The 25,975-nt window shown below is 62.9% G+C and overlaps 1 protein-coding gene across 1 annotated transcript; it reads left to right on the top strand.

Annotated features, from left to right (window-relative positions):
- Positions 1-25,975, top strand: ULK1 (unc-51 like autophagy activating kinase 1). Its single transcript, XM_010347618.3, has 28 exons — positions 1-484; positions 1,048-1,140; positions 1,229-1,270; positions 11,182-11,214; positions 12,070-12,106; positions 13,147-13,320; positions 13,394-13,467; positions 13,670-13,771; positions 14,056-14,114; positions 14,187-14,269; positions 14,488-14,538; positions 14,937-15,025; positions 15,807-15,954; positions 17,022-17,082; positions 17,292-17,381; positions 17,856-17,981; positions 18,508-18,656; positions 18,763-18,849; positions 19,190-19,458; positions 19,673-19,866; positions 20,174-20,283; positions 20,357-20,500; positions 21,376-21,551; positions 21,771-21,943; positions 22,020-22,138; positions 22,428-22,585; positions 23,939-24,074; positions 24,151-25,975. The coding sequence occupies exons 1-28, from the start codon at positions 374-376 to the stop codon at positions 24,204-24,206; spliced, it is 3,144 nt and encodes a 1,047-aa protein (XP_010345920.2). The 5' UTR covers positions 1-373; the 3' UTR covers positions 24,207-25,975.

The following is a 25,975-nucleotide window of genomic DNA, read 5'->3' as shown; positions in this document are numbered from 1 at the left end:
GCGCGCAGTGCGGCTGCGCCGGCGTCTGAGGCTCTGAGGCCCGGGCGCCGCGGCTCTTTTGTTTCTCCGCCCTGCCGAGCCCGGGCCCCCGCCGGAGCCTGAGTCGGAGTCGGAGTCGGATCCAGATTCGGATTAGCAGCCCGGGGAGAGTGCCGCGGCACAGCCGCCACAGGGAGCGCGACCCTCGGACCCCGCCCGGCCCGCGGGGCTGGGACCCGGCCCCGGCCTGCCCGATGGGGCGCGCGACCCCGGAGATGCGCCCGCGCCCCCGGCCCCGCGCCCCCGGCCCGCCCGCCCCGGCCCGCGCCTCGGCCTGAGCCCTTCGCGCCCCGGCCCGCCGCCCCCAGCCCCGCGCCACCAGCCCGCCCGCGCCATGGAGCCCGGCCGCGGCGGCACCGAGACCGTGGGCAAGTTCGAGTTCTCCCGCAAGGACCTGATCGGCCACGGCGCCTTCGCGGTGGTCTTCAAGGGCCGCCACCGCGAGGTGAGGCCCCCGTCCGGCCCGGAAGAGCCCCCGCCCAGGATCTCCTGCCCCGGACCCCAGCCCCGCGGTTCCCCGCCTGTCCTGGGACCCCCGCTCCACCTTCCAGGCCGACCCCCACTCTAGGATCCCCACCCCAGGACCCGCAGCCCGAATTTCCAGTCCGTACCCCCACCCCTGGACACGCCGCACCCCGAGACCCCCAATCGGGCTTTCCAGTCCATACCCCCGCCCCGAGATCCGCTGCCAGGCTTTCCAGGCCGACTCCCAACTCAGGACCCCCTGCCTGACTGTGCAGGCCAGGTCTCCACCCTGAGACTCGCAGCCCGGCTTTCCTGTGCCTATCCCCACCCCAGGACACCCCGCACCCGGTCCCCCAGCCCGGCTTTCCAGGCTGGATACCTACCCCAGGACCCCTCAGCCCGATGCTCAACCTTGCTCCTCCCTCGGCCTTCCAGTCCTGTGACCCCCAACCGAGATCATCTCAGGGCCCCACCTGTGTGGACTGGGGTCTGGGGGAAGACTCTAGGGGCAGCCTTGGCTGAAGGGGCACGTTTGGCTTTCAGAAGCACGATCTGGAGGTCGCTGTCAAGTGCATTAACAAGAAGAACCTCGCCAAGTCTCAGACGCTGCTGGGGAAGGAAATCAAGATCCTGAAGGTGAGCTGGTGCTGGGGGAGGGGGAGGGGCAGGGGCAGGGGCGAGCCCCCCTCCCCACCCTGATAAGAAACTTGGGTTTCTGTCCTAGGAACTGAAACATGAAAACATCGTGGCCCTGTACGACTTCCAGGTAAGATCCCTGGGCTGCTGTTTGCTGGGACAGGGCTGGGGTCTGGCCCCAGGTGCTGGGTACCCTGGTCAGCACTGGTGTTGAGCCTGTCCAGGCTCGGGTCTACTGGGACCCTGGAGACCCCACCCTGGTTCTAGGCCTGGGCTGGGCTGGCTGTTGCGGTGGCTTCTCCAGCTGTGTGACTGGGGAGGGGGTGTCTGGGCTGCAGGGCAGACTGAGGGCCGGGCATCTCCTCCCCTGCACCGCGGTGCCAGCCCTTGGGGCCTGCCTGAGTCCCCGGCAGGCCCGGGCAGCACTGCTGGCCTGGCCCACCTGTCTGGGCCATGTGTTTGTTGACATTGCTTCTGTGGCTGGCATTGGCCAGCCTCTCTCTGCGTCAGACGGGGCGGGGGAGGGGCCGCCGGAGACTCCTGCTCGCTGGCAGTCAGGCCCGGCCTGGGTGCAGTGGGCTGCCGCTGGCTGGCCAAGGAGGTGACCTCAGGCCTGGCTGGTCTCAGGATGCAGGCGGTGGGACCAGCTGGCTTTGGTGCTGCCCCTGTACCCCGGAACCCAGGGCTGGCCCGGCTGGGGCTGTGGGAGCCAGAACGCTGGCCTGGGAACCTCCCACCCGCCAAAGTGCTGACTAATGGCTCTGCGAACTGTTTACTGAGCCCAGGGCCCAGCCCCTGGCCGAGGGAAGGGCTGGCCGGCCAGCCTTGTTTTGGTGACCTGTTCCCTCCGCCCGGCAGGGCTTTGCTGTGGCCTCGGGGACCGGCACAAGGTGCCGGGTGGGGAGGGTCCAGGCCAGCGTGACAGGGAGGACCTGGAAAGCCAGGCACCCCGTGTGCCGGGGCTGGGCCTCCCTCCCGCTCCTTCCTGCCCTCTTCCCACCGCTTCGGTCGCTGCTTGCCTCCCTCCTCTCCTCCTCTCTTCATCCTCCCGTTTGGAAGCCTCCTGCCTGAGCCACAGCCTGGATGTGCGTCATGGCTCTGGGAGCCAGCAAGGAGTGGACAGCTGTCCCTGGCCAGGCAGCGGCTCCGAGAGGCTACCCCCAACCTCCGGACTCCGCTGCCTGCGGCTCCGCAGGTCCAGTCCTGGACGTCTCCAGGCCGGACCCCATCACTGTCCGCACGACCCCCGCACACCCACAGCCTGTTCCTCCCATCGGCTGCACACACCTGGTCGTGGGCATCTACCACTTCCTCCAGTGCTGCCAAGGCTGCGGCTTCCTCTACCCTGGAAGCGCTTAGAGACACCGGCTGCAGGCGCTCCTGGCTCCAGCTCCAGCGCCTGCCCTTGCCCCGCAGGCGCGGGATTGCTGCCCTGTGGCCATCAGGCTGTGTTTGAGGCAGGCACCCAAACCCAGAAAAAAAGAATTGGCTTTTTGTTTTTTGAGATGGAGTCTCGCTCTATAGCCTAGGCTGGAGTGCAGTGGCGCAGTCTCAGCTCACTGCAACCTCCGTCTCCCGGGTCCTGGTTCAAGCAGTTCTCCTACCTCAGCCTCCCAAGTAGCTGGGATTATAGGCACGAGCCACCACACCCAGCTAATTTTTGTATTTTTTAGTAGAGACGGGGTTTCACCATGTTGGCCAGTCTGGTCTTGAACTCCTGACCTTGTGATCCACCCGCCTCGGCCTCCCAAAGTGCTAGGATTACAGGCAGGAGCTACCGTGCCCGGCCAAGAATTGGCTTTTAAAAATGCGTAATGAACAATTTGGCTGATAAAAGAAAATCCACAAACATCACAGGAGGGAGCGTGGTGAAGGTGACAGCCCAGCCCTGCCCGATGGAGTCGGGATGGAGTCCCACTGTCCATGCTCAGGCACCTGCCTTAGTTGATTCTGGGCCACAGGACAGCCGTCCTTACAAGGCAATGTGTCCACCTGTGTCCTGCTCCACCAGTCCCACTCTTTGTGCCATGAATTTTGTCACTTGAGTATAGCTTGCTCTCCATCCTGCCTGGGCGACTGGGCTGTACCCTGTCTCTAAGAGTACAGCTCTGGGAGTGTTCTGTGCTGGCTCAGTCCAGATCAGAATTTACCCCTTGGCCAGGCGCATTGGATCATACCTGTGACCCCAGCACTTTGGGAGGCCAAGACAGATCAGCTTGGGCAACATAGCAAGACCTGCCCTCTCTTAAAAAAGGAAAAATTAGCCAGGCGTGGTGGCATGTCTCAGCTGCTCAGAAGGTTGTGGGAGGATTGATTGAGCCCAGGAGTTTGAGGCTGCAGTGAGCTGTGATTGTGCCACTCACTGTACTCCAGTCTGGGCAGCAGAGTGTGACCCTGTCTCAAAAAAAAAACCCTCGAAGTTTATCCTTCTCCATTAAGCACAGTGGTTCAGAGCCAGGCTGCCACTGGTGAGGGGCCCAGCGCTGGCTGCCACGTGCACGATGGCTTCTTGACTTTGCGGCCATATTTCTTCCTCTGTGAAGGGTTGTAAGAGAGCGCTCTCTGGTTGTGGGAACCATCGTGGGGGTGCTAGCTGCTGTGCTGATCAGGGTTGTGGGCTGATTTTCAGCCATGGGCTGCCTGTTGCCCAAGATCCCGTAACTGCTTTCACCACGGCCCTGCAGGTGGGACGTGAGGGTGGTTGTTTGGGAAGCTGGTACATCTGTGTGGTTGTGACTGGATCCCTAGAAGTAGAATCCTTGGGCGGGAGGGATGGCTGCTTTTGAGTAGCTGTTGCCATATCACCCTCCAGAGAGGCAGTGCCAGCGATCTCAGCCGGCCTTCCAGCACCTCCCAGGAAGGTGGTCCTCATGCTTCTATCCAGGCCCACGTGAGACGTGGAAAATGACATCTCTTATGGTTTTGTTTTTCATTGATGATAAATGAACTTCACTATTTGAGCAATGGAATGTTAGAAATACCACTTGTTGCTGAGGGTGGCTCACGCCTGTAATCCCAGCACTTTGGGAGGCCAAGGCAGGTGGATCATGAGGTCAGGAGATTGAGACCATCCTAGCCAACATGATGAAAGCCTGTCTCTACTAAAAATGCAAAAATAAACTGAGCATGGTGGCACATACCTGTAATCCCAGGTACTCAGAAGGCTGAGACAGGAGAATCACTTGAACCAGGGAGTCGGAGGTTGCAGTGAGCTGAGAATGTGCCATTGCATTCCAGCCTGGTGACCAAGCAAGACTCCATCAAAAAAAAACCATCTGTCCTTTGTCGAGTGTATTTCTTTTTTTTTTTTTTTTTTGAGACGGAGTTTCGCTCTTGTTACCCAGGCTGGAGTGCAATGGCGCGATCTCGGCTCACCGCAACCTCCGCCTCCTGGGTTCAGGCAATTCTCCTGCCTCAGCCTCCTGAGTAGCTGGGATTACAGGCACGCGCCTCCATGCCCAGCTGATTTCTTGTATTTTTAGTAGAGACGGGGTTTCACCATGTTGACCAGGATGGTCTCGATCTCTTGACCTCGTGATCCACCCGCCTCGGCCTCCCAAAGTGCTGGGATTACAGGCTTGAGCCACCGCGCCCGGCCTCAATTTTCTTACCTTTCAAAAACTGTCATGGTTGTGATGGCACCTTCAGTATGTGAAGTTCTTAGAACTGTGCCTGTCACTTTGTAAGTGCTCTGTAAATACTCTTGACTGGCAGGTGCTTTTTCTACGTTAAGGGAAGTCGCCGTTGGTAATAGGTGGCAGGTACTCCCCTCCGTGTTCTTACTGTTGAGATGGTTATTTTTGTTCTTAGTGTATTGGGTTTTGTGTATGGGGTTTCTTTTCAGCCATAAAACATGGCGAAGATGTGAGTGCCTGGGAAGTGCGTGCCTTGGTTTATGCTGCCGGAAGGCAGCTGCAGCCTTGGCCTCCTCACTGAGGGTGTGGTGTCAGCATCTGGACTTGCCTGGCCCCAGGAATCAGGGCATGGGGCTGTGGAGCCAGGCCTGGATCCTGCCCAATGTGCCCTGGGAGGAGGGCTGGCGGCAACAGGCCTTGCTGACGGTGGCCCCCTGGCCAGTGTGCCACCTGACCTGTCCTTTGCAGCTACAGGCCTTGCTGGGCTGCCCATCTGTGACTCACTCAGGCCCTGCAGAGAGAGCCCCTGCCTGTGAGATCTGTGGTGGAGACCCGAGTCAGAGGTGTGCCCCCCAGCCACTGCTGAGGGGCGTGGGATACTGTGGGCCCAGGCAGTCCAGCCTGGCATGAGACTGACTCCATCCCAGAGTGAGGAGGGGCTGCCAGCAGTCCTGGCCTGGTCTGGCGGGGGCAGTCTGTGGCGTGAGTTGGGGAAGGTACAAGCTAAGTGGAGACCCGTGGGTACCCAGCTCCCGGGCAGGAACCTGTGAAGGGGCCCCTAGGGCCTAGGCATTTCTGGAATTACCTGCAAAGTTGCTAACTTTTGTTTATCGATTTATTTATTTATTTATTTATTTATTTATTTATTTATTTGAGACAGAGTCTCCCTCTGTCGCCCAGGCTGGAATGCAGTGGTGCCGTCTCAGCGCAGCCTTTGCCTCCCAGGTTTAAGCAGCTCTCCAACTCAGCCTACTGAGGAGCCGGATTATAGGTACGCGCCACCACGCCCGGCTAATTTTTTGTATTTTTTAGTAGAGATGAGGTTTCACCATCTCTACTCTTGGCCTGGCTGGTCTTGAACTTCTGACCTCGTGATCCACCCGGTTCAGTCTCCCAAAGTGCTGGGATTACATCTAACTTTTAAAATCATGGGATAAGGCCGGGCGCAGTGGCTCATGCGTATAATCCCAGCACTTTGGCAGGCCAAGGCGGGTAGATCACCTGAGGTCAGGAGTTTGAGACCAGCCTGGCCAACATGGCGAAACGTTGTCTCTACTAAAAATACAAAAATGAGCCGGGTGTGGTGGCAGGCACCTGTAGTCCCAGCTACTTGGGAGGGAGAATCACTTGAACCTGAGGCAGAGGCTGCAGTGAGCTGAGATCGTGCCACTCTACTCTAGCCTGGGTGACAGAGCAAGACTCCAGCTCAAAAAAATAAGGGATAAAAATACTAGAAAGTGCAGAGCAGATGCCAGGATGCATAACAACAGGCCCAGTGTGATGTAGCAGGCGCCAGCCCGAAGCCACGCCTGCGTCCCGGGCTGCTCTCCTCCCTCCCGCCAAGGGCACGCCCACCCTTCCGAGTGCCCCCTGCTGTGCACGCTCATTCTGCACCACAGCGTGGTTCCCAGTGCCCACATGCTGGATTTGCGACACGCTGACTTTAAGCCCAGAGGTGGGATCTCAGCTGTGGGTTTGAGGGGTGCTGTGTCTCCGTGGGTGACAGAAGTTGGTTTTTGTTTCTGTGTCGTACCCTATCGTGGAACTGTAACCTCGTATCAGTATCTGTCCACGATGGCTGGGGGTCGAGCCACAGTCACCTGAGTACAGAGCTGCTGGGAACAGGTTTCACAGGGTGTGCCTCAACTCGGATGGCCGGGCCTCGGGAGGAACGTGTGGACTTGGTGTCTTCCTGAGGGTCTCTGCAGCTTACACTGGGAGTGTGCCCTGCTTTTTCCAGCAAGACCATGCCCTCAGAAGGGTCGGGCCACCCACCCCTGTCCCGCTGCGTCTAGGGACCTGCCTCAACCCCCTGAAGCTGAACTCCCAGATAGTCCAGACCCCCAGGCCCAGCAGGCGGGGCACAGAGGTTAGTCAGCCCGCACTGCAGCCCAGGAGGCCCACACACAGTGGGCGGCTAGAGGTGGTTCCTCGGGCCCAGAGGGTGGGCCATCCTCCTCAGGGTGAAGCCAGCATCCCTTCCCTTCTGGGAGCTGTCCAGGAGAACCCTGCCTGGGGTGCAGAGTGGTTCTGTCCGGCCACAGCTGTGGCTTTGGCCACTTTCTGGAGCCAAGAATGGCCGCTCTGGAGGCGTGAACTAGGTCAGTGCCTGTTCACCAGGCGCAGCCCAGGATCACCAGACAGGAGCAGGGCTGGCAGAGGGTGGGAGCCTGGATCCTATTAAGTAAAGCACCTTAGCGCCCTTGGGGGCGGGGCAGCCTCCTACGTGCCCAGACGCCCGTGCCAGGCTGCCTGGGACACCTGGCTCTGGCCCGCTGTACGTGCATGCAGGGTGGGGGCCTGGCCTGCCGGGGTGGTGCTGTCCCGGGTCCCTTAGGCAGGCTGCCCAGAGACACAGGGGTGTGGATTTTGCTGCCTTTTTAAAGGTGTTCTGAGCCTCGGCTGCACATGTGGGGATTAACCACCTCCCTTTTAGGGACAGCCTGTGGAATGGTCAGCAGCACTTTCATTTCCTCCCTTTAAATAGGCGACAAGGTGGGACTCACCACCTGGGGTTGGGTGACTGTTCAGGGAGCCGGGTGTTTGGTTCAGGTGTGAGCTGTGTGGCCACAGCTGAGTGTGTCATGTTGGGACAAACTCCCGGGCTGTCCTCTGAGAGGAGAGCGGCTCTGCCTTGGGTGGCTGGTTCCCTCCCCAGAGCCCAGGGAGGCAGCCGTGGCCCTTTCTGGTGTCTAACTGGGTAGCTTGGTGCTGGGAACCTGCCTGGTCCCCGCTCTCCAGGGTAGCTTGTGAAAACCAAATTTAACTGCAAGGCAGAGGTGGAACCCGATGCCCTGTGTGGGTTCTGGGTGGGCCCAGGCTGGGCGGGGGAGGTCAGCTGTGGCTGGTGAGGCTGTACTGTCACCTTGCCCACTTCAGGAGCCCCAGAGAGAGTCACTGCTGCCCGTGGGAAGGGTGGGCAGGCCCAGCTGGGCCCCCATGGGTGGGGGGTTGTGGTGTCAGGCCTGGGCCTGCAGCTGCCCTGGTGGGGTGGGGTGTGGGGCGGGGCTTGTTTGTCCACTCCTCACCCCTGACTCTGCCAGGGCTGGAGGCAGCAAGGCTGGGCCCTTCCAGGACACGAGGGTTACTGGTTTGGCATGGGCAGATAGTGAGGACGGGACTCCAGCCTACCTGCTTGGGCTGCCCTGCCACTTCCCAGCCTGGGCGCGTCTCCCAGCCTCTGGGGCCTCAGTGTGCTTGTCTGGGAAGTGGGCTGGTGAGGGCCTGTTGCCTGGGCTTGTGCAGGGCTGGTGGAGTTCCAGTTCACAGGAGACTATCAGAGGTGCGGGAAAGGGCCCTGGTGTGCCCCTGACGCCTAGCCCAGGGAGCTGGATGCCCACAGCCCTGAGGGCCTGTCAAACTGTCATTGTCCCAGGGCAGTTGGGGCAAATGTCTGTGGTGAGGTAGATGCCCCCAGACAGTCCCTGCAGCCCCACCCCCACTGGCCCTGAGTCCCCTGCTGGGGAGGACCTTTTGGGAGGGAGGCTGAGCATGGGCCAGGCCGTGGTTTCTGCAAGGGACCATCTGAAGTGCAGTGAGGAGGCTGGAGGTCCGCTGGCCCCACAGCCCCCGACCCACTCCCTTCTGGGAGTTGGTGCCCCAAGATTTTGGGGATGGAGGAGGTGGCCGGCACAGTGGGGAGGGTAGAAGGGTCTCGGAAGGTGACATGGGGGTGACATCTGTGACTCTGGGGCAAGGCCAGGGGTCTAGATGCATCAGCAAGATGGGTCCCAACACCCATGAGGCCAGTGTGGCTGGAGGGATGGCAGGGCCAGGTACCCTGGGTAGGGGTGTTGTTAGGGACCCTCGCTGGACTGTGGGCAGCAGATGGGGTGGGTAAGAGCCTCCTTGCCAGGGTCCCGTGGGCCCAGGGCCAGTCACTGGCGCCACAGGGACCTCCCTGGTGGGCCTTTGAGAAATCGTCACGTCACTGGAGTGCAGTGGCGCGATCTCCCAGCTCAGTGCAGCTGTGGCCTCCTGGGCCTAAGCCATCCTCCCACCTCGGCCCAGAGTAGCTGGGACTGCAGGTCTCAGTGTCACACCCAGATAATTTTTGTGTTTTTTTTTGCAGAGATGGGGTTTTGCTGTGTTGCCCAGGCTGGTCTCAAACTCCGGGGTTCAGGTGATCATCCTGCCCTGGCCTCCTGACATGCTGGGACTGCAGGCATGAGCCATTGTATTGGCCAGGCCTTTGCCTTTCTAGGGCTGAGGGGTGGCTGTGTTAGGGTTTGGAGGAGGTGGGAGGAGGCTGCAGGGCTTCAGTCAGCACCCGCTGCCCAGAGGGAGCCCCTGCCCCACACAGCCCGGTCCTGGGTGAGTGGCTGGGAGATGGGAGGCTGGGCCCCGCTCTGCACTGGGTGTTCCCCCGGCAGGGTGCCTCTGTCTTTGACACATCCCTGCTTGTCCTGGCTTTGATGGTGGGTTTGGAGCTCTGGTGAGCAGGTCACGACTTGGGGAGCCCCTGGCTGTGTGATTCAGGGCAGGTGGCCCCCAGAGACGGGAGGAGAGATGTAGGCACTCCCTGGAGAGGTCGTGGGGAGGGTCGTGGCAGGCCCAGGTCAGGGAGTGGGCATTGCTGTCCTGAAGTTATTTCTGGGTCCAGCTCTGTCTCCCCCTCCTTCCTGGGTTCTGCCTGGCACTGTCCCTGCCATCCCTTCATGTGCCCACCCTGTACCGCTTGTGGATCATTTTTCCCCATAGCTGTTGGGGACCTGGTCTCCCCGCATACTCTTCCTGGGCAGGCAGGTGAGCCAGGCAGGGGTTGGGGTGCACTGGTTGTGGGTGCAGTGGGCCAAGGCACGCCTCATGGGCCGGCCCCACCCAGCTGTGCCTAAGCTGCTGGGTCTCCCTCTGGCCGTGTGGTGTCTGGATCGGGGGATGCTTCCTGAGCAGCGTCGGCCTTAGCCGCCCCAGAGCACTCTCCTGAGCCTGCCCCTGCTCAGCACCCTTGCACCAGCCCACGGCCCCTCTTCGGAGCAGCTCTGGGGGCACAGGGACTTCTCCCGTTTACCAAGCAGGTGTCACCAGCGGCCTTGTGGATGTCCCCTCACCAGGGGTGCCTTCTGATTGGTTGGGGCCTGCTGGGGCCCGGGGTGAGCAGGAGCCCTGTCAGCCATCCTGTGTGGGGTCCGGCTCCTGCAGGCACAGAGCACTGTTCCTCCTGCAGCCCCTCCGGGCGCGGCTCCCCCTTGCTTTCAGAGAACTTGGGGCAGCTCAGGGTAGAAGTGGGACGGCCATTCAGCAGGGTGTGGGTTTGCTTCCCTGCGAGCACACAGGGCGTGTGGATAGGTGCAGGGCAGAGGGAGAGGCTTTGTGGAGAAAGGGCTTCTTCCTCCTGTTCTGAGGCCCCAAGTCGGGGTGTGGGGGCCTCAATCCTCCAGCCCAGCCTCCTGGTTTGATGTGGCTTCCTGGGTCTCACTTTCCTCGTCTGTGACGTGGGGGTGATGAGGGCTCACCCATGGCTGCGAGGAGTGGTAGGCCACAGGGGGGCCTCCGGTCCCAGGTGAGGGCATGTGTGCTGGCTGTCGGGGTGTGTGCTGTGTCTGGCGCTGGTGCCTCACTCTGAGTTTCATGGGGCAGGCAAGGGCGGGTGCAGGTGGCACCCGGGTCAAGTCTGTGTTTGAGCTGAGGGCTGAGCAGCTGCTGGCCAGGCCTTGCTGGCCCTGCAGTGGAGGGGGTAGCTGGGATGCCTTTGATTGGAAGCATTGGGGCCATGCGTGGCAACCTGAGCTGCTGCCAGGTTGGGGTAGGGTGGAGGCCTGCAGGCCTCTGGGTCAGCATGGAAGCACCAACCTGCAGTCTGTTGGTGTCTTTGATTCTGGGCTCGGGAGTTGAGTTTCCATGGCCTGAGGGTCAGGGCCTGCGCATACACCTGGCCTTCGCCCTTCCTGCTAGGGGTATGTCCTTGGCCAGGAATTGTCACTGGTATGGGGGGACCAGGGACCTTTACCTTGATCATGATGGAGACCTGGATGGCCACAAAACACAGCACTCCAAACTCTCCCCATCTACAAAGCACATGGCCCAGGACATCCTCCTCTCTTGGATGCTGGCTGACCAGTGAATTCCTGGCAGGCACTGTGAGACCTGCCCAGGCTGAATTGGGGCTGAGTCAGACTCCCTGCAGTAGGGCTGGGTGGGAACAGGTGGCACTGGGACCTCTCACAGCCTCTTTTCTGTCTTGCAGGAAATGGCCAATTCTGTCTACCTGGTCATGGAGGTGAGTGCCTTGTGGGGCCAGGACAAGTGCAGGCTGATGGCCATGGCCCTGGGAGCCCCAGAGCGGGGGATATGGCCAGGGTGGAAGGTGATGAGCTTTTTTTTTTTTTTTTTGAGACGGAGTCTCACTTTGTCGCCCAGGCTGGAGTGCAGTCGCATGACCTCTGCTTGCTGCAACTTCCACCCCCCGGGTTCAAGTGATTCTCCTGCCTCGGCCTCCTGAGTAGCTGGGATTACAGGTACCTACCACCATGCCCGGCGAATTTTTGTATTTTTATTAGAGACAGGGTTTCACCATGTTGGTCAGGCTGATCTCAAACTCCTGACCTCGTGATCTGCCTGCCTTGGCCTCCCAAAGTGTGGGGATTATAGGTGTGAGCCACCATGCCTGGCCTGGCCTGGCCTTTTTTTTTTTTTTTTTTTGAGACGGAGTCTCACTGTCGCCCAGGCCAGAGTGCAGTGGCATGATCTCGGCTCACTGCAACCTCTGCCTCCAGGTTCAAACGATTCTCCTGCCTTAGGCTTCTGAGTAGCTGGGATTATGGGCCATGACACCCGGCTAATTTTTGTATTTTTATTAGAGACAGGGTTTTGCCATGTTGGCCAGGCTGGTCTTGAACTCCCGACTTCAAGCGATCCGCCTGCCTCGGCCTCCCAAAGTGCTGAGATTACAGGCGAGAGCCACTGCACCTGCTGAGCACTATTGATGTCTTCCAGCTGGGACTGTGGGATGCCCACCCTAGGGTGGATGGGTGCCTGAGGGCCCAGGGAACAGTGTCCAAGTGTGAGGGGTGGGGAGGCTGGGAGGTGGGCCCGGCCCCCTGCTGCGGCCTGACGTGCGTCTGGTCTTTCACAGTACTGCAACGGCGGGGACCTGGCCGACTACCTGCACAGTGAGTGCGCCGGACGGGCTGCCAGCCTGTCCCACGGGGCCCCACCTCAGAGCTACCCTGGCCCAGCCTGGGAGGTGGCCTGGCTTAAGGGGGTCCCTGGCTGATTGTGAGACCAGGTTTCTTGTCCCCTGGGGCTCCTGAGAGGATGCGGAAGGCTGAGCTGCTCCGGGTGTTAGGATGCCGCCCGTCTGCGTACCTACCCCTTGCTTGGGGAGACAGCTGTGACCGGCATAATGCCAGCCCTCTCCTGGTGTAGTGACGGCCCTGGGAGCGGCACAAGGGCGCAGGGCTGGTCTCCGTAATGTGGCTGGAAGGCGGCTCTCGGCCCGCCCAGAACTAAGCCTTGCGGCCATGGCTGTGGGGGAGTGGGCAGGATGGCAGGGGGTGCCACCCGTCTGTTCTCAGGCTTCCCGAGGGGGTCCGGGCCACAGGGCCAGTGCGCGTGGGGGCATGTGTGGCGCCAGCGGCCTCTGGGGTGTTCTGAGGGTCTGGAGGGGGCTTGGGCCTGGGCACCTGGGAGCCGGCAGGGTCGCTCTCAAACCTACTCAGCCGTGTGTGGCCCTCAGCGCCCGGCTGGGAGTGCAGGTGCGCCCCTGGAGGGCACAGACCCGCCGCCTCCTCGCTTCCCCACTGGGAGGGCCCCACCATCTCTGTTCTGGGAGACAGACACTCAGGCCAGGCAGAGCTGAGACGCGCCGACCCGGGGACTTGGGCTGCGGATCAGGGCTGCCCGGAGCTGGCCTTCGCTTCGTCTGGATGCCGGGAAGGGGACACAGAGGGGCCGCTCTCTCCCAGGCCAGGCTCCCAGCACGTGTCTGGCAGCTGTGCCCTCTAGGGACCAAGTGGTTCCTGGCAGCACCTGCTGCCTGCACAGTACAGAGGGCAGGGAGGGCGGAGGGCTGGGCGGCTTCAGTCCCCGGGCTCCCGTGCCCTCCCTGTGCCCCTCTGGACTCGGCTTGCCGGCCCCCGCCCAGGGTTGGGCTTCCTCTCGGTCCGTGCAGCCACCCGGCCGGCCGAGCCCTGAGCCACCTCTCCCACAGCCATGCGCACACTGAGTGAGGACACCATCAGGCTCTTCCTGCAGCAGATCGCAGGTGCCATGCGGCTCCTGCACAGCAAGGGCATCATCCACCGCGACCTGAAGCCGCAGAACATCCTGCTGTCCAACCCCGCTGGCCGCCGCGCCAACCCCAACAGCATCCGCGTCAAGATCGGTGAGCGCCAGGCCGACAGGCAGGCAGGCAGGCGGGGAGCCTCAACGCCCGTCCTGACGTGTCTCTCCCGCAGCTGACTTTGGCTTCGCGCGGTACCTCCAGAGCAACATGATGGCAGCCACGCTCTGCGGCTCCCCCATGTACATGGTGCGTTTGCCCCGGCCGGGTGGGCGCCTAGCTGGGCGGCCGCTTGGCTGTGGTGTGCTGGGTTCTGGTCCGCGTGGTTAGGGCGGGGAGGGCTCTGCTCTGACCAAAAAGCGTGGTAGGGTCTGCTCTTGCCGGGAGCCTGGCGGGCTCTGCTCTGGCGTCTGTGGGGGCCTCACCCTGACCTACGCTTCTCGTCCCGCAGGCCCCCGAGGTCATCATGTCGCAGCACTATGACGGGAAGGCGGACCTGTGGAGCATCGGCACCATCGTCTACCAGTGCCTGACTGGGAAGGCGCCCTTCCAGGTAACTGGGTGCGGCCCTGCGCCCCCGGCTGGTGGCCGCGGTCAGACGCCCCACGGGCTCGCGGGTCCCGGCGGGACGGGCATCCCGGGGGTGCGGAGGACAGGACCTCAGTGTCCCCAAGGGAGGACGGCGCCCCGTGGGAGGCGGGGCGGTCACTCTGAGAGCCTGTCGCGCCCACCGTGCCCATACCTCGAGCAGTGAGCGGGGTGCCAGCCGGGTCCCCAGGACCACAGTGTGTGTGTGCCCACCCGGGACCCCGCGCTCAGGCCGCCCCGTCTCCGCAGGCCAGCAGCCCGCAGGACCTGCGCCTGTTCTACGAGAAGAACAAGACGCTGGTGCCCACGTAAGCGTGCCCCCCGCCCCTCCCCGCGGGTCCCCCTGGCCGGCCCTGCCCACACCAGCCTCCTCTCCCCAGCATCCCGCGGGAGACCTCGGCCCCGCTGCGCCAGCTGCTCCTGGCCCTGCTCCAGCGCAACCACAAGGACCGCATGGACTTCGGTGAGCCCCGCTCCCTCCAGCGTTCGCTGCTGTGGCCGCGCGCTTCACCCCAACCCTACTGCACGCTGCGCTTTCGGACAGCCAGCCCCGCGGGTCTCTACGTGCTCCGTCTCCCCGGGGCAGGTGCCCCGCAGCCGCTGGAGCTCCCGCCCTGGGGAGGTGGGGCCTGGGGTCAGACTCGGGTCCTCCTGAGGCCTCACTCCTGCTTTCTCCTGCAGATGAGTTTTTCCATCACCCTTTCCTGGACGCCAGCCCCTCAGTCAGGAAGTGTGAGTTCCCTGGGTCTTGGGGCTCCGGAGGGGTCTGCACGGCTTCCTCCCTGGTCTGGTTAGACCCTGAGGATGGGGCAGAGCGAGCAGCCCTTGAGCTGAAGCTGACTCCAGGGAGGGAAGGGCACTGAGCTTCTCGATCTGCTGCAGCAGGGAGCCCGGGACCAGGGGCAGGCCTGGTGCCACAGGCTTGGGAGGGCATGGGGATGGGGTATAGGAGAGGCTGGTGCTGCCCTGTGACAGTTGTGGGTGCCTCAGGAGGAGCCTTGCACCTTCCTGTAGGTCGGGGCCTAGCAGGAGGTAGAGGGGTTGTGATGGAGTTGGTCCAGTCTGTGGGTTGGCTCAAGGGTGAGGAGGGGAGGGGATGGCACAGACTTATCTATGCCCTTTTCTCTCAGCCCCGCCTGTGCCTGTGCCCTCGTACCCAAGCTCTGGGTCTGGTAGCAGCTCCAGCAGCAGCTCCACCTCCCACCTGGCCTCCCCGCCGGTGAGTCGCTGCCCCGGGGGCCTGACACCTTCTCCCTCCACTCAGTAGTCAGGGGCTCCAGCCCTGGGCCATCCATCTGCCCATCTGAACAAGCGCCTGGCTCTCGGTCGTGGTGTTTGTGGCTGGTGGTGATGAGCTCGTGACTGGGCTTTCCTGGCCTGGCCCCCTGCTCTGTGACCAGACCAGACCTCTGAGCTTGCTTGTCCGCCTGTTAATAGCCAGAAGCTCGGATGTGGTGAGGGCAGTGTGGCTGCGCCCTGGTGGAGGGAGGTGTGGCCCTCCGCAGAGCTGCCCTGGGGCACGTGGGGCTTCAGCCACCACCACGTGGATGGTGTGTGCTGGGCCTTAGCGTGGCGCTGGCCTCAGAGCAGGGTCCGCCGGTGGTGGCAGACGCCTCCACACTGGACACGCCCCCCCCCATAGCACCTCATTTTCTTGGCTGTGCAGATGGACAAGTGAGGTGCAGAGAGCAGGTGAACAACTCGCCGAAACAGGGCCTTCCAGAACTGCTGGGAGCTGAGGGCTTCTACCCACCCGGGCTGCATGGTGGGAGGGCTTGTCAGGGGGACTGTCCCTATAAGCTCAAAGGCTGGCCTGTGGGTGGAGTCTTCTGGAAGCACAGGAGAGCAGAGCTCCAGGAAGAAAGACGCACCCAGCCCTTCTCAGCCTAAGCTCCCTGGTCTTTACTGGGGTTCTGGGCTATCCCAAAGGAGGGGAGATCTGCTCTTCTGAGTGTCTGGGTCCCTGAGACCTGCTCACCAGCCCCTCCATTGACCCCCAGTCCCTGGGCGAGATGCAGCAGCTGCAGAAGACCCTGAGCTCCCCAGCCGACGCCGCTGGCTTCCTGCACAGCTCCCGGGACTCCGGCGGCAGCAAGGACTCCTCCTGTGACACGGACGACTTCGTCATGGTCCCCGCGCAGTTTCCAGGTCAGGGCTCAGAGGTGCCTCTGAGGTGCGGGGAGTGTACGTTGCGCTTGTTGGGTGACCGTGTAGCCCATCTCCACTCGCGGGCAGTCAGGACGGGCCCCTGGGGCACCAGCACCAGCTCAGCTTGGTTGGAGAGGCCGTGTCTGGGGAACCGAAGCGGGGTCCTCCCAGTGGTCGGCCGGAGGCCGTGGGCCCGGCTCCCCGGGCAGCGCTGCTCTTCTAGCTGGGCGGGGCCGCTCGCCTCCCGCCTCCCTCCTGCCGCCACGTACCTCCCCCTTGTTTCTCTGCAGCTCTCGCTCCCCCCGCGCCCTGCAGATGGGTTCATTCCTTAGCTTTTTGGTAACCTCCGCTCCATAGTGTCCAGGGACTGCCTGCCTGTTTGTTGAATGAAGGAGCAGGCCTGGGGCCTGTGGCTCCTCCGAGGCCCTACACCCTGTCCCGGGATGTCCTGAAGCCCCTGGAGGTCTGGGCTGGCACTGGCCCCCGTGTCCACCAGGGACACAGTGACTCATGCAGAGCCCTCTGCATCTCCCGTCAGCTTGGCTCCTGCGGGGGTGGTGAGAGCTGAGCCAGGCCGCAGACAGACCCGGGGATGGACCTGGGGAGGGCCTTGGCCCTTTGCCAGCTTTCAGGGCAACAGGAAGACAGGGACCAGGGGCAGGCCAGAGCCTCCTTGGGGGCGGGAAGCTGGGCATTCCTGGAGGGGGTTGGGCCCAGACTAAGAGCTATGGACGCTCGTCCTCCCCAGCCCGTCCTAGAGTCTGTTGAAGGCTGGAGGGCAAGTGCCCAGGGGCCTCTGGGGCCGAGGACACAGGAGACAGGAAGCACTGTTCAAGTGTGAAGAAAGGGAGGCAGGCGGTGCTCTGGTCTCCCGGGGCTGGCCTAGTGCTGGCAGGGAGGATGTAGCCTGGACATGCCGCCCCGGCCCTGCACCTTGCAAGGCCGCTGTCCACGCTGAGGACCCTGCAAGGTGGAGTGTGTGCGGGGGTCCAGCAGGGACCCTCAGTGGTGTGGGGGGCCCGGGCAGCCTGTAAGGGCTCCAGGCCCAGCCTTGTCTTCCCCTGCAGGTGACCTGGTTGCTGAGGTACCCAGTGCCAAGCCCCCGCCAGACAGCCTGATGTGCAGTGGGTGAGCTGCCCATCCCTCAGCCCTGTATTTTAGGGGAGAAAAACTGGTCTTGGGAGGTGGCCCACGTTACCCCTGCCTGGAGTCATCAGGCAGCTCGGGGAGGGCTGAGGCTGCCGGGTCCACGGCAGGCGGGACTGGCAGGGCGCCGGGCAGGCTGAGTTCTGTGCCGCATGTGGCCTGAAAATGCCCTCGGCCTCCCTTCTCCACAGGAGCTCGCTGGTGGCCTCTGTGGGCCTGGAGAGCCGCGGCCGGACCCCGTCTCCATCCCCACCCTGCAGCAGCTCCCCTAGTCCCTCAGGGTAAGCAGGGCCCAGGCAAGGTGGGCGGGGTTGTGAGCAGTCCTCGGGCTGGAGGTCGGGCCTCCGGTGTCCAGGCGTCCCTGCCTTCTCCAGGCCTCGCAGGACTGCGGGTCTGCTGGGTCATTCTGCAGAAGGCCCTGTGGTGGGAGGTGTTGACAGTAGGTGAGTGAGGACCGACCAGGGGGCCAGGGCCAGCACAGCCCTATCGCAACCCCTGAGCCTGCAGGGCCAGCAACGCTCAGGGCGGCCTCCCACTGGCTGGGTCACACCGGGAGTCCAGGTGGGGTGCACGTGCCACCGTGTTGGCGTGCGTAGAGGCACAGGCCGGTGCTTCAGACGTGGCACGGAGCCCAGGGTGACCTCTGTCCTAGCTAGCAAGTCTGGGCTTATGCTTTCTTCCGGTGGCCCGGCTTCATGACCTCACCCTCTCATGACCCCAGTGTCTGTCGTGACCCTGATCTCTCTCTGCCACAGCCGGGCCGGCCCATTCTCCAGCAGCAGGTGTGGCGCCTCAGTCCCCATCCCAGTCCCCACGCAGGTGCAGAACTACCAGCGCATCGAACGAAACCTGCAGTCACCTACCCCGTTTCAAACGCCTAGGTGAGTGCGGAGTCCCCAGCAGCCAGGCGTGGCAGGGGCATGTGTGGCCGGAGTCCTTCCACGGGTCCTGTGGAGGGACAGGGTGGTCATACACGTGCAGCCGTGCAGGCCGCGCTACGCATACTCAGCACCACCGTCCCCTCTGTTGGTTTCCTCGCTTCCTAGAGTTATTTTGACAGTTTTCTGATTGGCAAAACGTCTGGAGTTTATAAAATCAATATTGACTTTGGCCCGTTTTAACAGAAGTAAGCAGTGGGAGGGAAGGGTGTCTTTCTTTGAACTCACAGAAGGCTGCGTGGGCCAGTGAGTGTCTGGCAGGGGGCGGAGACTTAGGTGAGGGTGATGTGGGTCGGCGCCCTGGGCAGGAATGCTAAGGGGTAATCTCCTCCCACACCCCCACTGTGCGGCCAGTTACCTGGACGGAGTGCAGCAGAGGGTGAGCTGTCTGTCAGCACCGTGGCCACTTGGCGTGGCATGGGCCCTGGGCTGCCGGGGCCTTCCCTCCTAATACCCGCCTTGTCCCCAGGTCCTCTGCCATCCGCAGGTCAGGTAGCACCAGCCCCCTGGGCTTTGCACGGGCTAGCCCTTCACCCCCTGCCCATGCCGAGCATGGAGGCGTCCTGGCCAGGAAGATGTCCCTGGGTGGAGGCCGGCCCTTCACGCCATCCCCTCAAGGTGCGCCTGCAGGCGGGACCTGGGAAGGGGCGTCTGTGGGCGGTGGGGGAGGAGGCACACTGTCTCTGTCCCAGCTTGACTCTGGCAGATCTGTCTCTTCCCCAAGTTGGAACCATCCCTGAGCGGCCAGGCTGGAGCGGGACGCCCTCCCCACAGGGGGCGGAGATGCGTGGTGGCAGGTCCCCTCGTCCAGGTGGGTGCAGTCTGGAGGTGTGCGGTGTGGCGGGGGGAGGCCAGGCTTCCCTTGCTCGGATGGTTGTCCTGGTCTAAAGTCCTTGCTTCTTCCGAGTGGAACGGAGTGGGAAGGAAGCCCATGGAACAGAAGCCAGCTGCCTCTCCAGCTCCTGGCTGTACGATCCGGGCGGTTGCTCAGCCCCTCTGTGCCGGTCTACTGTGCTGGCTGGGGTCAGGTTTAACAGTGGCCTTTAGAGCTCGGCCACCCCAAGGGGCCTCTGTGTAGCAGCAAAGGGATTGTCCGGGGCTGGGTCCCTAGACCAGGAGTCGGAGGCAGTGAGAGGCCTGTCTCTCTCTAGGCTCCTCCGCGCCCGAGCACTCCACCCGCACCTCCGGGCTGGGATGCCGCCTGCACAGCGCCCCCAACCTGTCTGACCTGCACGCTGTCCGCCCCAAGCTGCCCAAGCCCCCCACGGACCCCCTGGGAGCCGTGTTCAGCCCTCCACAGGCCAGCCCTCCACAGCCGTCCCACGGGCCACAGTCCTGCCGGAACCTGCGGGGCTCACCCAAGCTGCCTGACTTCCTGCAGCGAAACCCCCTGCCCCCCATCCTGGGCTCCCCCACCAAGGTAACGGGCACTGCTGGGTGTGCAGGGGCACAGAGCCCTGGGGAAGAGACGGGTGAGGGTGGCCAGTCCTGAACAAAGACCAAGGAAGGCAGCTGTGCCTTTGCCCCCGCCTGGGCTCGCGTTCGGGCCGCTCCACGTGCCTTGCTGGTTTCCGCAGAGCGGGCTGGGCCCCGGGGCTTCGGATGGGTTAGTCACCCCATCTCTGTCCTCCTAGGCTGTGCCCTCCTTCGACTTCCCAAAGACTCCCAGCTCCCAGAACCTGCTGGCCCTCCTAGCCCGTCAGGGCGTGGTGATGACGCCCCCTCGAAACCGGACGCTGCCCGACCTCTCTGAGGTGGGACCCCTCCACAGTCAGCCGCTGGGCCCTGGCCTGCGGCCAGGCGAGGACCCCAAGGGTCCCTTTGGCCGGTGAGTTGGGGAGATAGGTCTTGGACGGGCTCCGGATGCACTGCCCCCACCCCCCTGCATTGTCCTGCTGTGTACTTCCGGGGATGGAGCAGGAAAACCCAGTGTGGCTGGGCCTAGGCCCCCAGCAGGCTCCATCCTGAGCCTCAGCATGCCTGCCTGTAAGCCGGGGGGGCCGGAGCGCCTGCCCTCCGAGGTGGCTAGGGGCCCGTGCATCGTAGAGTCTGGCCTGCGGAGGGTCCCCTCAAGGTCCAGTTAGGGTGGGGGGGGGCCGAGCCTCCAGCATGGCCCCCCCCATACCCTCCCACAGGTCTTTCAGCACCAGCCGCCTCACCGACCTGCTCCTGAAGGCAGCGTTTGGGACACAAGCACCGGACCCTGGCAGCACCGAGAGCCTGCAGGAGAAGCCCATGGAGATTGGTGTGTGGGTGGGGCTCGGGGGTGGGGGACAGGTGTCTAGGACAGTCCTGAGTCCCTCCTTGCTCTCCCCCAGCACCCTCAGCTGGCTTTGGAGGGAGCCTGCACCCAGGAGCCCGTGCTGGGGGTGCCAGCAGCCCCGCCCCGGTCGTGTTCACCGTGGGCTCTCCCCCGAGCGGGAGCACGCCACCCCAGGCACCTCGCACCAGGATGTTCTCAGGTGAGGGCTGGCTGAGCTGAGGCCCTGTCCCTTTTGGGGTGGTGGCAGCACCCTAGGGCACAGGGGTGTCAACTTGGGTCACTGGACTGTGGTCCCCCAGACCAGAGCCTAGGGGTGACTGAGGAAGCAGCTCAGGCCCGAGAAACCCACGCTTTGTCTCCCCATATGCAAAATGGATGTGGTTCTGGTACCCCCCTTCGGGTCTCCCCTGCCTCTCAACCTGTGAGTGAAAGGTGCTCATTGCCATTTACCCCCAAAACAAGCTGAGCAGGGATGGTGTCTGGATCGTGGCCTCCTTGCCCAGCTGCTGTGGGCTATGCTGTGTTGGTCAGGAGTCGCCCTGATGGGCACAGACCACACAGACAGGTGTGCCCTCAGTTCCCCAGCCAATGGTGTTGGGAAGCTCTGGGCCTGGGGCCTGGCTGGGTTCCCACTGTGGATTCTGCCTGAGGAGGGATGGGCTTGTGGGGTCTGATCCTGGCCAGAGGCTGCCATCCCTGGGGCCACCTCCCAGCTCTGTAATGAGGGTGGGGGCTGCCTTTCCCTCTGAGGTCCTTTCGGCCCTTAGGCCCACCTGTGGGGCACAGTAGCACACCAGGCCACCCACCTACCCCATCCCGGACAGTGGCAACTGCTTTCCTCCAGGCGGGTCTGCACTGGGGGCCAGGATACCCAGAGGGTCCCTTGATGGGCACCGCAGCCCTTGGCCTGAGGTGGGGGCTGGGGACTTGGGGGCTGTGGTAAGTGGCTAGAGGTTGAGCAGGGGCTCTAGGAGCCGGCTGTGCTGCTCCCATTAGAGCGAACCCTGGGGGCATGTGGGCCGTGGTGTCTGCTCGTCCTGACTTGCCCTGCCCCTCACTGCCTCCTCCCTGCAGTGGGCTCCGCTGGCTCCTCTGCCCGCCACCTGGGGCCTGGAGCCTGCAGTGAGGCCCCAGCCCCCGAGCTTTCTGCTCCAGGACATGGCTGCAGCTTTGCTGACCCCATTGCTGCCAACCTGGAGGGGGGTGTGACCTTCGAGGCCCCCGACCTACCCGAGGAGACCCTCATGGAGGTGAGGACTGGAGTGAGCAGCGCTTTCCGTTCTGGCTCAAGGGTGTGTGGGGCCTTGCAGTCCCAGGGGTGTTGCGGGTGGTCCATGCCAGCTGCCCAGGCTGCAGCAGGGGAGGGGACCCTGCCCTGACCCCGGCAAGGTGACATCAGCGAGTCTCAAAGGAGACAAGCCCCTCCCCAGCGGGGCAGCATGTGCCAGGCTGACAGCCACTTCCCACAGCAAGAGCACACGGAGATCCTGCACGGCCTGCGCTTCACGCTGCTCTTCGTGCAGCACGTCTTGGAGATTGCAGCCCTGAAGGGTAGTGCCAGCGAGGCAGCCGGGGGCCCCTCGTACCAGCTGCAGGAGAGCGTGGTGGCCGACCAGATAAGCCTGCTGAGCCGAGAATGGGGGTAGGTGCTGGTGGGGCTGGCGGGGCTGGCCTGGGGGCCAGGACCAGCCTGCCTCTGATCTGCCTGCCGCCCCCAGATTTGCAGAGCAGCTGGTGCTGTACCTGAAGGTGGCCGAGCTGCTGTCCTCCGGTCTACAGACTGCCATCGACCAGATCCGGGCCGGGAAGCTCTGCCTGTCGTCCACCGTGAAGCAGGGTGAGGCTGCTCACGCTCGGCCCGCCTTGCAACTGTCTGGAGACAGGGTGACACAGAGCCCGCTCGGGCAGGCCCTAGCCGGGTGGGCAGTAGCCAGAAGGGGCGGTGCAAGGCCCTGGGGCCCGGCCCAGCGTGCAGAGCACAGAGGCATGGGGGCCGACGGCGTCTGGGACAAGGTGCTGAGCCCGGCCGCACGCTGAAGGCCGTGGGAAGCCAGGGCTGTGGCAGGGAGGGAGGGACGTGCCCGCTGGGTGCACGTGGCAGATGGTGACCGCCGCCGTCCCTGCAGTGGTGCGCAGGCTGAACGAGCTGTACAAGGCCAGCGTGGTGTCCTGCCAGGGCCTGAGCCTGCGGCTGCAGCGCTTCTTCCTAGACAAGCAGCGGCTCCTGGACCGTATCCACAGCATCACTGCAGAGAGGCTCATCTTCAGCCACGCCGTGCAGATGGTATGGGACGGGCAGACACCAGCGGGGCAGGGGCCGGAACTTCAGGCCGGCTGTCTCCACTGGGAGGGGACGTTGATGCCCACAGCTTGGTGAGACTTCGGGGGAGTCACTTTTGGAGGTCTCTGGAAGTGTGGCACCATGCCCCCAGCAGGCGCTCAGAGCTCACGCATGCTTGCTTGCCGTGTGCCCCGACCCGTGTGCGTCCTGCCATGCCTCGCCCCAAGGCTCAGTTTCCCCAATTGTAAAATGAGAGACTCGGTCTTCAAGCCTTGCAGGCAGGCGTTGGTCTCCAGCAGCAGCACCCGGGCCAGGAGAGCCTGTCTGGAAGTGTGCTGTCCTCAGGCCGCCCAGTGGCACTGCGAGCACAGCCTCCCTGCTTGGGCTCTGAAGAGCTGCCTCTGAGCTGGGGCCCTTTTTTTTTGTTCTTGAGACACGATCTCAGCTCACTGCTGTCTCAGCTCACTGCTGTCTCAGCTCACTGTCGTCCACCGTGAAGCAGGGTGAGGCTGCTCACGCTCAGCCCGCACGGTAGATTGGGGAGGAAGCCCGCCTTGCAACTATCTGGAGACAGGGTGACACAGGCCGCTCAAGTAGGCCCTAGCCGGGTGGGCAGTAGCCAGAAGGGGTGATCTCACCTCCAGCTCCCAGGTTCGAGCGATTCTCCTGCCTCAGCTTCCCGAGTAGCTGGGACTACAGGCATGCACCACCACACCCAGCTAATTTTTATAGATTGTTTAGTAGAGACGGGGTTTCAGCATGTTGTCCAGAATAGTCTTGATCTCTTGACCTTGTGATCCGCCCACCTCGGCCTCCCAAAGTGTTGGGAGTACAGGCGTGAGCCACCGCACCCGGCCTTTTTTTTTTTTAAGAGTGGGTCTTGCTCTGCTGCCCAGGCTGAAGTATAGTGCAGCAGCTGCCATCTCCCGGGCTCAAGTGATCCTCTTGCCTCAGCCTCTCAAAATGCCGGGATCACAGGCGTGAACTCTTAAGCGTCTGAGTCTCCTTTTTAAAGAAAAATGATGCATGTGGTAAAGATCCAGTCTGAACAGACGTGGGAAAAGTCAGCACCTTCTGCCCCTGCTTCCCCGCCAGGCCGGCCAGGCAGCCGCAGTGGTGACACTGAGCAGCAGGCACTGTCGTCCTGGGGTGGGGCCAACAGCGCCAGCCGGGGTCATCCGGTTCCAGGCCCTCTGGCCAGCCCCTGTGCACAGCAGGCGGCATCAGCGCCCGTGCCCCCACGTTGCTGCCCTGAGCGCCTGTCTGCCACCCCTGGGTGCTGCCGTGGGTGCAGGGAAGCCCTTGTGGGAGGGCGTGGGTGAGCGGGCCCTGTGCAGCCTCTGACCTCGCCCCCAGGTGCAGTCAGCCGCCCTGGACGAGATGTTCCAGCACCGCGAGGGCTGCGTGCCGCGCTACCACAAGGCCCTGCTGCTCCTGGAGGGGCTGCAGCACATGCTCTCGGACCCCGCCGACATCGAGAACGTCGCCAAATGTGAGTGCCGCGCCGGGCTGGGGGCTGGGGACTAGGGGCTCTGGGCATCTCCCTCACGCTCCCTCTCCCTCCGCAGGCAAGCTGTGCATTGAGCGGAGACTCTCGGCGTTGCTGACCGGCATCTGTGCCTGACCTTTCTGGCCTGGCTGGGCTCCGGGTCCTGCCGAGACCTGCGGGGTGGGCTCCGTGTGCCGGTGGGACTCCTCGAGACAAGCCCGTGGCAGCGATCGCTGGTGCCAAGCCCCGCCCGGGGCCCCACGGACAGTCAGCCTGCCAGACTTCCTGCAGGTCACGCGGAACCAGCACATCAGGAGCCACACAGCTTGCGGGGCTCTCCCATGTTTTGCAGGTGGGGATCCCAGAACTTCTGCCTCTCCAGCTGACTGGCACAGCAGGCATGCGTTGCCACCACCCTCTAGCCCCAGGGCAGCCCCAGAGGACAGGCAAAGGGCCTGAGACCGCTGCCAACTCGAAGCCAAAGCGAGCTCCTGCTCAGGCCAGGTCAGCAGTCACTGTGCCCAGGAAGGGCCTGCGGCCGCGGCACCCCTGTCTCCAGGAGCCTCTCCCTCCGAGACGCCCACCCAGTCGTCAGCCCCCGAGCACTTTATGCAGATAGAGACGGAACCCGGACCTCATCAGGGACAGCTGGGCAGTGGTGCCTGGCGGCGGCCCGGTGCTTGTACATAATGCATACGTGGACAACATGCCAGGGCCTCCAGGCCTGAGCACCGGCCACGGAGCTGCCCCGGCCTGGACCTCGGGAGAACGGGCTCCGGGCGAGAGGGGCCGTGCGCTGCAGGGAGAGGCACTTCTTTTTCAGGCGCTCCTCTGGGGACCATTAGCAGAGGCACCATGTTCTCTCAGCCCTGGAAACGTCTTGTTGTTTTTACACCTTATTCCTAAAATGTGTCTTATTTTTATGCAGCTCGTTTTTTCTTTAAAGGAGAAAACTTGTAGGTGTTTAAGACCTGGTTTTGGGAGGGTGAGGCCTGGGTCAGGTTAGAGGCAGGGGCACAGGGGTGTGTGTGGAGGGCGGGTGAGGCTGCTCTGTGCAAACCTGTGTCGGTGGCTGTCTCCTGCCCTCTCCCTGTGGCAGCAGCAGGACAGGTGTGTGCCCAGCACCCTCCCCACCTGGACCCGGGGGCAGATGAGGGGAATAGTTCATGCAGAGAAAACATAAAATATGCAGAAGCTCCCGTCCAGCTATGACAGTTTTAATGTCAGCTTCTTGGCAGGATAGGCCTGATGACAGCCCTGTCCCTGCCTGCCTCAGCCTTGCCCAGGGCCACCGATGGTGTCCGCAGAGAGGCCTGCCTTCCGGGTTCCAGGCGGGCATGCGCTGCAAACCCTGCCTGGGCTCCCCTGGTCTGCCCAGCCCTCGGTCAGCCTTGCCTGAATCTACTTGAATGAATCCCCAGTCTGCAGGAGGCAGCGGTGGAGCCGTGGACCCACACGGGGGGTTCCAGGGTCACACGCCACATAATAGACAAATACACACACGTGTGTTTTCTTTGCAATACTTGAAATATTGCCACTGTGCTTGGACTTTGAAGAAGAAAACCCCCGTGACTTCTTCCTCATCACCCCGATGGCTTTATTCTCACGTTGTGGGGCATGTTCGTATTTATTGCTTCACGGCCGACTGGAATCCCGAGTCTTGGGAGGCTGGCGCTGCGGGGATCCTCCCCGGGGCCCGGTCCTCTGGCCTCCGTCGCGGCCGCGTGTGCGTGTGTCCGAGCAGGTTCTGGGAGCCTCGGCTCAGGAACGCTGCCGCTGGTGTGTGTCCTCCACCTGGCCGTGCTGGACCCTTTGTCTATTTTAAAGGAAATTTTGTGTGATTTCCTGCCCTTTGCGTTATATTGTGTAATATCAATTTAAGGAAATAAACCTTTGAAATTGTT

This window comes from Saimiri boliviensis, chromosome 7 (genome assembly GCF_048565385.1).
Source record: "Saimiri boliviensis isolate mSaiBol1 chromosome 7, mSaiBol1.pri, whole genome shotgun sequence".
NCBI lineage: Eukaryota > Metazoa > Chordata > Mammalia > Primates > Cebidae > Saimiri > Saimiri boliviensis.
Note: the sequence above shows the minus strand (reverse complement) of the source record. Positions and strands in the feature narration are given on the sequence as shown.